The sequence below is a fragment of the Chiloscyllium plagiosum genome, chromosome 26 (genome assembly GCF_004010195.1).
Source record: "Chiloscyllium plagiosum isolate BGI_BamShark_2017 chromosome 26, ASM401019v2, whole genome shotgun sequence".
Classification (NCBI taxonomy): Eukaryota; Metazoa; Chordata; class Chondrichthyes; order Orectolobiformes; family Hemiscylliidae; genus Chiloscyllium; species Chiloscyllium plagiosum.
Genome location: NC_057735.1, coordinates 8,777,859 through 8,787,493, shown reverse-complemented (window position 1 = coordinate 8,787,493; position 9,635 = coordinate 8,777,859). Strand labels below are relative to the sequence as shown.

Sequence of the window (9,635 nt, the reverse complement as noted above, 5' to 3'; positions counted from 1 at the left end):
CTGACCTATTACCCTCTTCCCCCCCCCCCCCTCACCTCCCCCCTCCATTTATCTCTCCACCCTGGATGCTTCTTGTCTCTATTCCTGATGAAGGGCTTTTTCCCAAAACATTGATTTTCCTGCTCCTTGGATGCTGCCTGACCTGCTGTGCTTTTCCAGCACCACTCTGATCTAAACCCTAAATAACTCCTCACTATCCAATTACCACCCATGACCTGACTAGTCCCCACCAACCAACTAGGCCTGACTTGGCAACTCCTCATGACCTGATACGATCACCTACTGACCTAGCTGCCCACCTTATCCACATGCCTGTGGATAGCCTGTCACTTAACAAACTTAACACCAACCCATCCACCCATCCTACCACCCTGTCCTTGCAGTATCATTCACTGCTTTTAAAAGGTGGTTTGCCCGTCTCTCGTCTAGGTGACCCCTTACACTACCGCGCCACACCAAATGCTATCAAGGGCAGGGACCAGGGCAGAAATTATGGCCCCCTGTGCTGTGCCTGGCCTGGCCCTGACCTTGAGCCCCGACCTTGAGCACAGTGGCCCTTTCTCTGGACCCTGCCCTAACCCCTGGCAATTGGCCTCTGATCTAAGCCTTTTCTGACCTGGACCATGCTTAAGATGAATCCTCAATTCCTGGAGTAGCCCTGGCGGATTGACAACTCCAATGATATTGTAAGTGGCTGACTCAGTACAGGTGCCTGCTGGGATCATAACTGAACAATATCTGCACCCAGTGAGTTTCAAAAGGCGGTCAAGCCCTCGTGTTTGAAACCACCGCATTGTGAAATGATCAGCATGCGCCTGAAAGACTGGGGTTAAAGCAGGTTGGTGAAGAGTGTTGCGGAAATAGGTGGTGTTGTGGCTTGTTCCCCTCAGGGCAGTGGTGGACAAAGGCATCTGATCCGAAACAGCCCGTCAGGTTCGGGGAGCTGGTGCCTGGCCATTGCAAAACTTGTCATTCTGAAATTTAAACTTGAACAAATTCTGGAATGAGCTGACACCTTGAGGGATTTAGCGCCAAAGGCGGGAGAAACCAGTCCACACCAGGAGCTTTGAAACTGCGGAAGTTCACTCCCCGCGTTAGTGTTTGAGGCAAGAAACTATGTCAACATTTTGCGATTAGATAATGCTGATGAATTGATAGCTAAAGAATGAAAAGGGTTGAATCGAGATTGCAACATGGTGGGTAAACATGACGATGATTATATGCTCATGTGGCGAAAAAATGCTAATTCGGAACAGTTGTAACCACTTCATATTTCTGTGAATTAGAGGCTGCTATTCTTTATTGTCCCTTAGGTTAGTTTCATACATTCAGTAAGACACTGAGAATGCTAGAGAAACTCAGCCAGTCTGCCAGCGTCTGTGGAGAGAGAAACAGAGTTGATATTTATCATCTCAGTGGTTAGCACTGCTGTGTCACAATGCCAGGGACCTGGGTTCGATTCCACCCTCCAGCGGTTGTCTGTGTGTAGTTTGCACATTTTCCCCGTGTCTACTTGGGTTTCCTCCGGGTGCTCCGGTTTCCTCCCACAGTCCAAAACTTAGGTAGATTGGCCAAACTAAATTACCCATAGTGTACAGGGATGTGTAGGCTAAGTGGATTAGTCATAGGAAATGCAGGAAGAGGGTGGGAGGAGTGGGTCTGGCTGGGATGCTCTTCAGAGGGTCAGTATGGACTCGATGGGCTGAATGGCTGGTTCCACACTGTGGGGACTCTATGATGCCATGACCCTTCTTTTATCCATATCTTCAGCGTCCATTTTGTATGCACCCAGGATGAATTGATTGGGTCAGCCAGACAGCCGATGAGTGCGGAAACCCCCCCTACCTTTTCCAAAATTGGCCCATGCCAATTGTCTGGTGCACTCTAGTGTAAACACAAGGCTGTAGAAATATGTGTGGAGCGAGGTAGAATAGTTTGCAGAGATCTAAAAGGGTTAAATTATGAGGGTTTTATTGATTAGGCTTGTATTCTGTAGAAGATTAGGCAAGGATATAATTGAGATATTTAAGAGGATTAAAGGATTTGATGGGATAGATAGAGAGAAACTCTTCCTCTGGTTGGTGGGCATGAGGGGATAGCCTTAAAATTAGAATCAGGCAGTTTGAGGGTGATTTATCAAAGTCTTTAATGGTGAGGCCATCATTTATTGTCTGTCATCAGCTGATCTTGAGAAGATGGTGGGAGCTACCATCTTCAACCACAGCAGTCCGTGGAGTGTGGGTACTCTCAAAGTGAGGGAGTTTCAGGATTGTGACCCAACAACAACAGTTATGTCGAGAAGCATTTCCTCAAACAAAGAGAAGTAAAAATCTAGAACTCCGGCTCCCAAAAATAGCTGGGAGAGAGGGACAATTACATTTGAAAACGCAAGGCAGATTTTTGTTAGGCAAGATATTGAAGGATATGAACCAAAGCAGGTAATGTGTAGATCATCCAAAACCTAAATGAGTAACATTACAAGCTCGATGGGCTTAATGGAGTAGTAAGATCAGGCCTGGTTGTTAATAGAATGTAGACCATGCCGAGATGAGTGGAGCTCAGTAAACTTTACGAGGAGATATTCAGCAGAAGGTAAGACAGGGCAACTCTGGACCCTTGCACACTCACAAGCTGGTTACTCATGATCTGATGACATTATGACATACCTCATTGAACGTATGCACAGTCACTATTCCTAGCCTAATGGTATAGTTAAACCTTCACTCTGCAACTTACCCACCCCTATCATCGGCTGCGTGTCCTGCACTGAAACCCTCTCAGCTTAAGCTTATTGTAGAACGTGAGGTATGTTTTATATTTCAGAATAGATCCATCTGAAATGAACTTTGGAGTCCTATTCCTGGCTGTTGCCCTGCGTGTTACTCAAATCTGTCCCTTATTCCAATGTGCCTATGAAAAAGTCCTTTTTAGCCAGAGTGAGTGCAGTCTGTTCCCTGCCACAGGGAACGGTTAATTATTGCAATTACTTATTGTTTTGTGCGCAATAATAACAGTTCTCCCACCCAAAAGGACAGGGAACAGCCTGGGCTTTCAAACTAATTGAGACGTATAGAATGGTCGCAGGTAAAGGGAATTGAGGCTCAGGTCAGCCATGAATGACAGAACAGATTGAAGGGGTTGAATGACCTAGGTCTGAACCTATGCATCTCCCCAGCCAGCAGCCAAGCCATTCTACTGTAAAAGGACCACTTTTAGAGACAAAGACTCCATTATTATCTGCCCCAGTGGGTGGAGCAGGGATTGCTAATTCTGTAATTTCTTTTAACTGATGACTCAATAATCCATCTTAATACAGAGACTGTAGTTTGTGTCACAATTCAAAGTTAATTTGGATATTTCAGCACATGTTATTGCAAAATAATGTCCTTTTATTTCTTAGATGTGCACCCTCCAGGGTGGCATGGTGGCTCAGTGGTTAGTAATGTTGCCTCACAGCACCAGGGACCTGGGTTCATTTCCTGCCTTGGGTGATTGTTTTGATGGAGTTTGCACATTCTCCTGATGAAGGGTCCTGCCTATAACATCGACTCTGATGCTGCTTGACCTGCTGTGCCTTTTCCAGCTCCACATTCAATCAACTCTGCACATTCTCCCCGTGTCTGCGTGGGTTTCCTCCAGGTGCTCTGGTTTCCACCCTCAGTCCAACGATGTGCAGGTTATGTGGATGGACATGCTAAATTGCCTTGTCGTGTCCAGAGGTGTTCAGGCGAGGTCGAATTGCTATGGGAAATGCAGGGTTTTGGTGGGTCTAGGTGGGATGCAATTCAGAGGGTTGATACAGACTCAGTGGGCTGAATGGCCTCTTTCCACACTGGAAGGATTCTCTGATTCTATAATAATATTTCACACCACTATATGAACCTGATTACACACCAAGTAGCCTGTCCAATAACAAACAAATTTGAAGTAAATATCAATTCACATTAATTGAGATTGAGTGAACCATACACAGTAGGGTTAGAATCACCCTAGATTTCTTGTCATAAATCAACCACCCATCACCATGGGTGGACTATCTTCTCTGCAAAGGGAGAGGAAGGCAAGGATGCCAAATTTCAAATAATTGTAATAATTGCTCCCACAGGAACTGATGGGTTGGCAAGTTGACTCTGATTGGCCTAGGCATTGCCATGGAGAGAATAATAAGGGACCATAGGCTTCCCAAATCATTTGCCAGGCTCCCATTCTCTGCAAAGAAAAAGGAATATGTTTAAGACTTGAACCTTTTTATGTATCACATGGGAGTCTGGGAGTTAACGTTGGTGTTTGAGGGGGGGTGGTGGAGGGAGGTTGCTTATTGTCCCCCATTGCTTTCTCCATGGCAATCCATTGGCCTCTCACAGTCAACGTGCAAATTCATTGGCTCCCTTTTCTACTGTAGCATTATCTGCAGAGATTGTTTAAAATTTGGCATTCTTGCATGTGTCCTGATGAGTGCAAGATGAAAAGCTACTACTGCATGTCTCTCTTTCTCAGCAAGATTCAAGTTCTTTATGACCAAAGCTTGAAACTGTGATTGTTCAGCATTCTGCCCTGGATCCTGTATCTCAAGGAAAAAGTATTTTGGCCTTGGAAGGAATGCAGCATGGATTCCCAAGTGTCCGACGGGATTAAATTATTGCTGGAAGACTGCCTAAAATGAGGTTGAATTCCTTTGAATAGATTGTGGTGTGATGTAATTTAGGTGTTTCAGATGATCAGAAGATTTGATATGGTAAGTTTAAAAGCTATTTTCTCTGGTGGGAGGTGACATAACCATAAATTTAATCCTGGATCATTTCTCTGTGATGTCAAGAAGCACTGATTCACACAGTGAGCAGTAGAACTCCGGAATTCTGTCCTCATAAAGGGATCAATTGAAAATGTAACAGTTTAGATGTAGGTACATTTAGGGGGAGGAAAAGCACAATTTTGCAGATGGCGGATCTCCTTACTTGAGAAAGGCTGTACTGGCACTGGAAGGAGTACAGAGGAGGTTCACCAGGTTGATTCCTGAGTTGAAGAGGAGAGACTGGGACTATCCTCATTGGAATTTAGAAGAATGGTGAGGGGGAGGGGGGAGTCTTCTTGGAACATCTCAAGTTATGAAGGGAATAGATAAGATAGAAGCAGGTAGGTTGTTTCCACTGGTGGATGAAGCTAGAACTAGGGGACATGGCCTCAAAATGAGAGGAAGCAGATTCAGGATTGAGTTGAGGAGGAACTTCTTCACCCAAAGGATTGTGCACGTGTAGAATTCCCTGCCGAGTGAAGCAGTTGGGGCATTCTCATTGAACGTTTTTAAGGCAAAGATAGATAGATTTTTGAACAGTAAAGGAATCAAGGTGAATGGGCAGGTAACTGGACCTGAGTTCACAAAGAGATCTTATTGAATGGCAGAGCAGGCTCGATGGAGCAGACGGCCAAATCCTGCTCCTGGATTCTTAAGTTCTTATGAAACCTGTAACAAACACACAAAATGACTTTCTGAACAAAGATCATGCCAAATTTGAAACATTGACTCTGTTTCCTTCTCCACAGACCTGATGAGTTCCTCAAGTACTTTCTGGGTTTGTTGCAAAGATATTTGCTGACTTTGACTCCTGATACCATTACTCAAGACACATGTAACTGGGGTTAACATTAGCAGCCAAGATCCAATTGAATAAATTAATAACCTCATCTAGTCTTATACCTACATATCTCATTGTATTGGCAAATTCAAGACTAACGTTTCCAAGCTTCTCAATGTGCATTTCTGTTGTGTTTGGTATCTTGCAAGACCCCAGCCATTTGCCAACTACAGGGACATAGAATCATAGAGACTTCCTACAGCAGAGGTAGGCCATTCAGTCCATTGAGTCCACACTGACCCTCCAAAGTGCATCCCCCACAGACCCACCCCATTTCTGTGACCTTGCAGTTTTCATAGCCAATCTATCTAACCTGCACACATTTGGACTATGAGAGAAAACCTACACAGACACAGGGAGAATGTGCAAACTTCATACAGACAGTCACCTAAGGGTGAGATTGAATCCAGGACCTTGGTACTGTAGGCTAGCAGCACTGAGTCCCCATACTACCCTATCTTTGAATGTCCTTCCTTCTTGAAGCATTGCAGCACTGTACTTACTACAGTTCAGAAAGTGGGATGGGAAGCTTCAGAAGGTTTTCAATTCCTGAAAATAAAAACAATCAATTACAACATTTAATTACAACATTGGGTATATGAATAGAAAATGTTTAGAGGGATGTGAGAGAAATGCTGACCAATGGGATGAGATTAGGTTAGGATATCTGATCGGCATGAATGAATTGGACTGAAGGGTCTGTTTCCATGTTGCTCATCTCTATGACTCTATGACTATAAACTCCAAACATCTGATGATAATACGTTGTGACAAGCAACATAAAAATGTAACCTAACCTGTGGTTAATATAAGAAGTGAATTGAGGTATTGATGGGTGCTGGATTACTTTGAACTATGGGGATTGGTTTAACTTAGTTGGTGGGCTGGCCAGTGTTTGAAACCGTGTGATGCTGACAGCATAGGTTCAATCCCCATGACTAGCTGAGGTTACCGTGAAGGACTCTCCTTCACAGTTTCCTCCCTCACTTGAGATGTGGTGGCCCTCAGGTTAAATCACCACCAGTCATCTCTCTCTGATGACTGAGGTGGTCTGTGGTGACTTGACCTGGCTTTAAGCTGTGTGATTATTTATCCGCTCAAGCATTAATCTTTTCATCCGTACAAGCAAATATTTTCCTTTAAATTGGCTGACTGAGCTCACCAAATAGGCTATGTTCAGCACATTGACAGGTCATGTAACCCAACCCAGTTAATTGATTGGATCCCCTTGAATTGAATGAGAAGCTGTAAAATTGGGCCTGTTGGAGCTCAATGATTGGAGGAAACAGGTTCAAATTGGTCAATTGACAGAGCTTGTTGCTTTATGTTCCTAAACTAACTTGCTGTTTCAGAAGTTGAACCCTTTTTTTTCAAGTATTTCCTAACTACACCTGCAAACTTTGCTCCGTCATTCACTAATAATTAACTTTTTTCTTATTGATACAAACCAACACATGGTACTGCATATACCAGAAGCTAGACAGACCAGGTGATGCTTTGGTTTAGCAATGTGCAGTCCTCTGGGGCAGAATGACATTGTTTAACTACTGAGGATTGTTGGCTTCTGCCAATTGAGAGTGAGAGGAAATTATTTACAGCTTCAGTTTAGTTATAGGATTGTTGGGGCAAATGTCATTACTTCCACTAGTGCTCGGACTTGGAGGGATTTCTGAAATCACCAATTCTTTTACTTCTCATGTGTCTTCACGTCTCTAGGCTCTGGAACAATCGCCCTAAACCTCACTGTCTTCTCTGCTTTAAGATCCTTCTCAAAACCCACCACTTCAGCCAAGAGTTTGATGACACCCGCCTCTTATCTTCCCCTGGGGTGACACACGCCAGGTTTGTCCTTGTAATTTAAGCTTCTAGTCATCAGTATCATTAATGGATCTATTGTGATCTCCTCCAAGATCAGTCCGCCTTTTGGAGATGAGGTTCCCAGAGCTGAAGGCAGTTCTCTGATGCAGGTTTGATCACAGCTCTGTGTAGTTGCAGCATCTCTTCTCATGATTTTATTTCAGCCCCCATTGAGATGAAGACCAACATTTTGGAAGCCTTTGTGATTATTTGACATCTATGTGTCAAGTTCTGGAGATTTGTGTACGTGGGTGAGCACTTTAGCCTTGTCATTATGACAGTATTCTGATTTATCTTTCTTCCATATAACATAGATGGCATCATACCCTTCCATCTGTTACAGCTTTGCCCATACATTGGAGGCTCTTCTGCTAAAATGCTTGTGTGCCCCACACCCTTCATACGAACATGCGAGCATTTGAAGTAGGAGCAGATAAACCATTCAGCCCCTCAAGCTTGCCAATGGAGGCTGAGTGGTTAGCACTGCTGCGTAACAGTGCTGGGAATCCAGATTCAATTCCATCCTCTGATGTCTGTCTGTAATTTTCACATGCTTCCCCATGTCTCCTCCAGGTGGTCTGGTTTCCTCCCACAGTCCAAAGATGTGCAGGGTAGAGTGGATTGGCCATGCTAAATTGCCCAACAGTGTACGGGCAGATGGATTGGACATGGGGAATGGGGGTGAATGGAGACGGGGTGGGCCTGGGTGGGATACTCTTCCGAGGCTCAGGTCGATTGGCCTTTTTCTAGACTGTAGGGATTCTATGATTTAATAAGACCATGGCCGATCTATTTTGCAGCCCACATTCTCAACTGCTCCAATAACCTTTGAATACTTTGCCGAACACAAATACATCTACTTCTGCATGGAAAGTATTCAATAACCTTGCCTCTGGATACTGCTGTTATCCTCATGTTTCCAGGCTACATTTTTTAGATGCCTGCACCTTGAGAACGAAGTTTTGTTTTTTAGAAACAGCTGCTGGCCTTGCTGGGTTTGTAATGCAGGAGGGGAAAGTGTTAGGGCACGTCCTATAGTTGCCTACAGTAACCCGAGGACATTTGATTTAAATACACTCGGTGTGGTTGAGGTTTCGTTTTCCACAGTTGTTGCACTTTTTTGTTGTTGCTTACCTTTCAAAATTGTGATTGCACCATGCCCTCTTGCTTTCTGTGATTTTGTTTCTGCTGACTTCTCCTGGAATATGCACAGCCAGGCTTCACGACCCTACCTTCAATCTGTCTGTATCCCTTTGTTGCTCCCATGCAACTCCTGTCTACCAACCAAATGTAACCTGAAATGATCAGTCGAGCAAAGTGTTGGCCATTGCCATTCAAATGTGTTTTTCATATGCGCGTCATCTTCTTTATTCAGATTCTAGTATATTTTTAGGGTCCTTGATGTTCCCATTCATTAATTCAACAGCCTTTATGTTTGATTCTCTTACCTGTCCTTCTGTCTAGGGTTAGCCTCACTAAATGAGGCTACGTACTTGCCAATGTGGAACTCGTCTAAAAAGCACTACTTCAGTCCTACAGTATGGGAAAGGTTCTTATGTGCACTACGTCCATCCGTGTCATAAATCTGGTCATTATGAATGGTCTATGCTTTCCTAATGTATGACAAACAAAGGAACACTCTTCGCTCCTCATCCTTCTGTCTCACCTGCTCTCCGTAAAGCCAGAATCTGAGCAGTACACGCACCATAGATTCCCACAGTGATGAAAAATCAATGAACCAGCAATAAAACTTGGGAATGAGTGTTGTTTCTGTACTGCAGCTCCATTTTCAGTAATTTGTAGATGTGCATTCATTTGCTTAAACCAGAGGTAATATTTTGTACTTGGAAAGGGTTGATGTATGCATATGCTGCAGTGTGTGGGAGATTCAGTGAAGTCTATCCTGTATCAATCAGTATAATTTATATTTACTGTGTCATCCACTGACATGGTGCTCGGTGTCTGGTGGGGATTGGGTTCAGTGCTCAACACAGCTGTGTGGAAACAGAAGCTGCTTTTGTTGACTCGCTTTGTGGAAATACAGCATGACCACTGGCACCCGATCGATCTTTCTGAAGGGCCAATAAATGTCCCAAGGTTATATGTTCCCTTCTCAGGGAGTTTCCTTTCCCAAGACACTTACTG

The 9,635-nt window shown here is 44.1% G+C and overlaps 1 protein-coding gene across 7 annotated transcripts in view; it reads left to right on the top strand.

Annotated features, from left to right (window-relative positions):
• plekha6 (pleckstrin homology domain containing, family A member 6) overlaps positions 1-9,635 on the top strand; it is a 330,961-nt gene that overhangs the window by 209,342 nt on the left and 111,984 nt on the right. The window contains exon 1 of one of the 7 annotated variants that reach the window (XM_043716432.1): positions 7,315-7,475. The exons of the other annotated variants lie outside the window; for them this stretch is intronic. Within the exon in view, the coding sequence (XP_043572367.1) occupies positions 7,330-7,475 (146 nt within the window). The 5' untranslated portion in view covers positions 7,315-7,329. Of the gene's footprint in view, positions 1-7,314; positions 7,476-9,635 lie in introns of those variants that run through there. 7 annotated transcript variants of the gene reach the window in all.